Genomic DNA, 998 nt, shown 5'->3' on the forward strand with positions numbered 1-998 from the left:
TCATAATTCTTAATTAAAAAATAATTTTTTAAAATAAACTCATTTTGATAAATTTTGTCTTTGTATGTTTTTTTGCAGTGTATGTTTATGTGTCTACCATTTCATTTACGACAACCTCTCTCGTGCCACGCATTTTGGATATTGTATTTCCATTGAATACTTCTCGTCCTGTAATGTTAGCATATCCGGCATATTATTTCGTTGACGAAAATCAGTATTTCTACTATATTTTTCTCCATATGTTACTTACCAGCAGCGTGTGTATGACCGGATTGATCGCGCATGACAGCATGTTTTTTATTTACGTCGAACACATCTGCGGCCTTTTTGCCGTCGTTGGGTAATGATTATTTATACCGAAAGGAAGATCGCATCTCTTCTAGTTAGAAAATAAATAAAATTCTCTATACCGTGGAGTAAATATAACGTAATAATAGTTTTAGCTTTTGTACGATACTTGGAAGAGAGCAAAAGTTAATTTTCAAAAACTCTCTAATAATGTCGTTTTGCGCCAATACTTGCAGATTTAGATTTGAAAATGTATCACATAAATGTAGTAATATGGAAAAAAGTCTAATCGATTGTCTGGATGACAGGTATCACAAAAATGTTGTATTTTCGATTCGAGCTCATCAAAAAGTTTTACGGTGAGTGTGTAATAATATTATAATACATTTTTCTTTTAATCTCGATGCTATTTAACTAGAATGATCTTTGATAATCTATGCTTTTGTTTGATTTTTATTTAGACATTTAGGATTTTTGAGAGTGCATTTTCTTATTTTTCAATAAATGATAAGACAGAAAGATGCATTGCGCTTTTGAAACACAGTTTTTTTAGTTGATATTTTTAGACATTGGATTCTTATGCAATATTTTTTTAAGCAAATAAATTGGAAAGTAACATAAAAATAGGAATTTGCCTTATTAAAAAAGCATTAAAAAAATGCATATTTATTTATGCATATTGTGCATATTTGCATATTTGTGCAAATTTG

General features: G+C 29.2%; 1 protein-coding gene across 1 annotated transcript in view; it reads left to right on the forward strand.

Moving 5' to 3' along the window:
• LOC108749823 overlaps positions 1-998 on the forward strand; it is an 18,359-nt gene that overhangs the window by 10,320 nt on the left and 7,041 nt on the right. Inside the window, 1 exon segment of the mRNA XM_018488800.1 lies at positions 79-340. Coding sequence (XP_018344302.1) covers positions 79-340 — 262 coding nt within the window.

Source organism: Trachymyrmex septentrionalis, unplaced genomic scaffold (assembly GCF_001594115.1).
Source record: "Trachymyrmex septentrionalis isolate Tsep2-gDNA-1 unplaced genomic scaffold, Tsep1.0 scaffold32, whole genome shotgun sequence".
NCBI lineage: Eukaryota > Metazoa > Arthropoda > Insecta > Hymenoptera > Formicidae > Trachymyrmex > Trachymyrmex septentrionalis.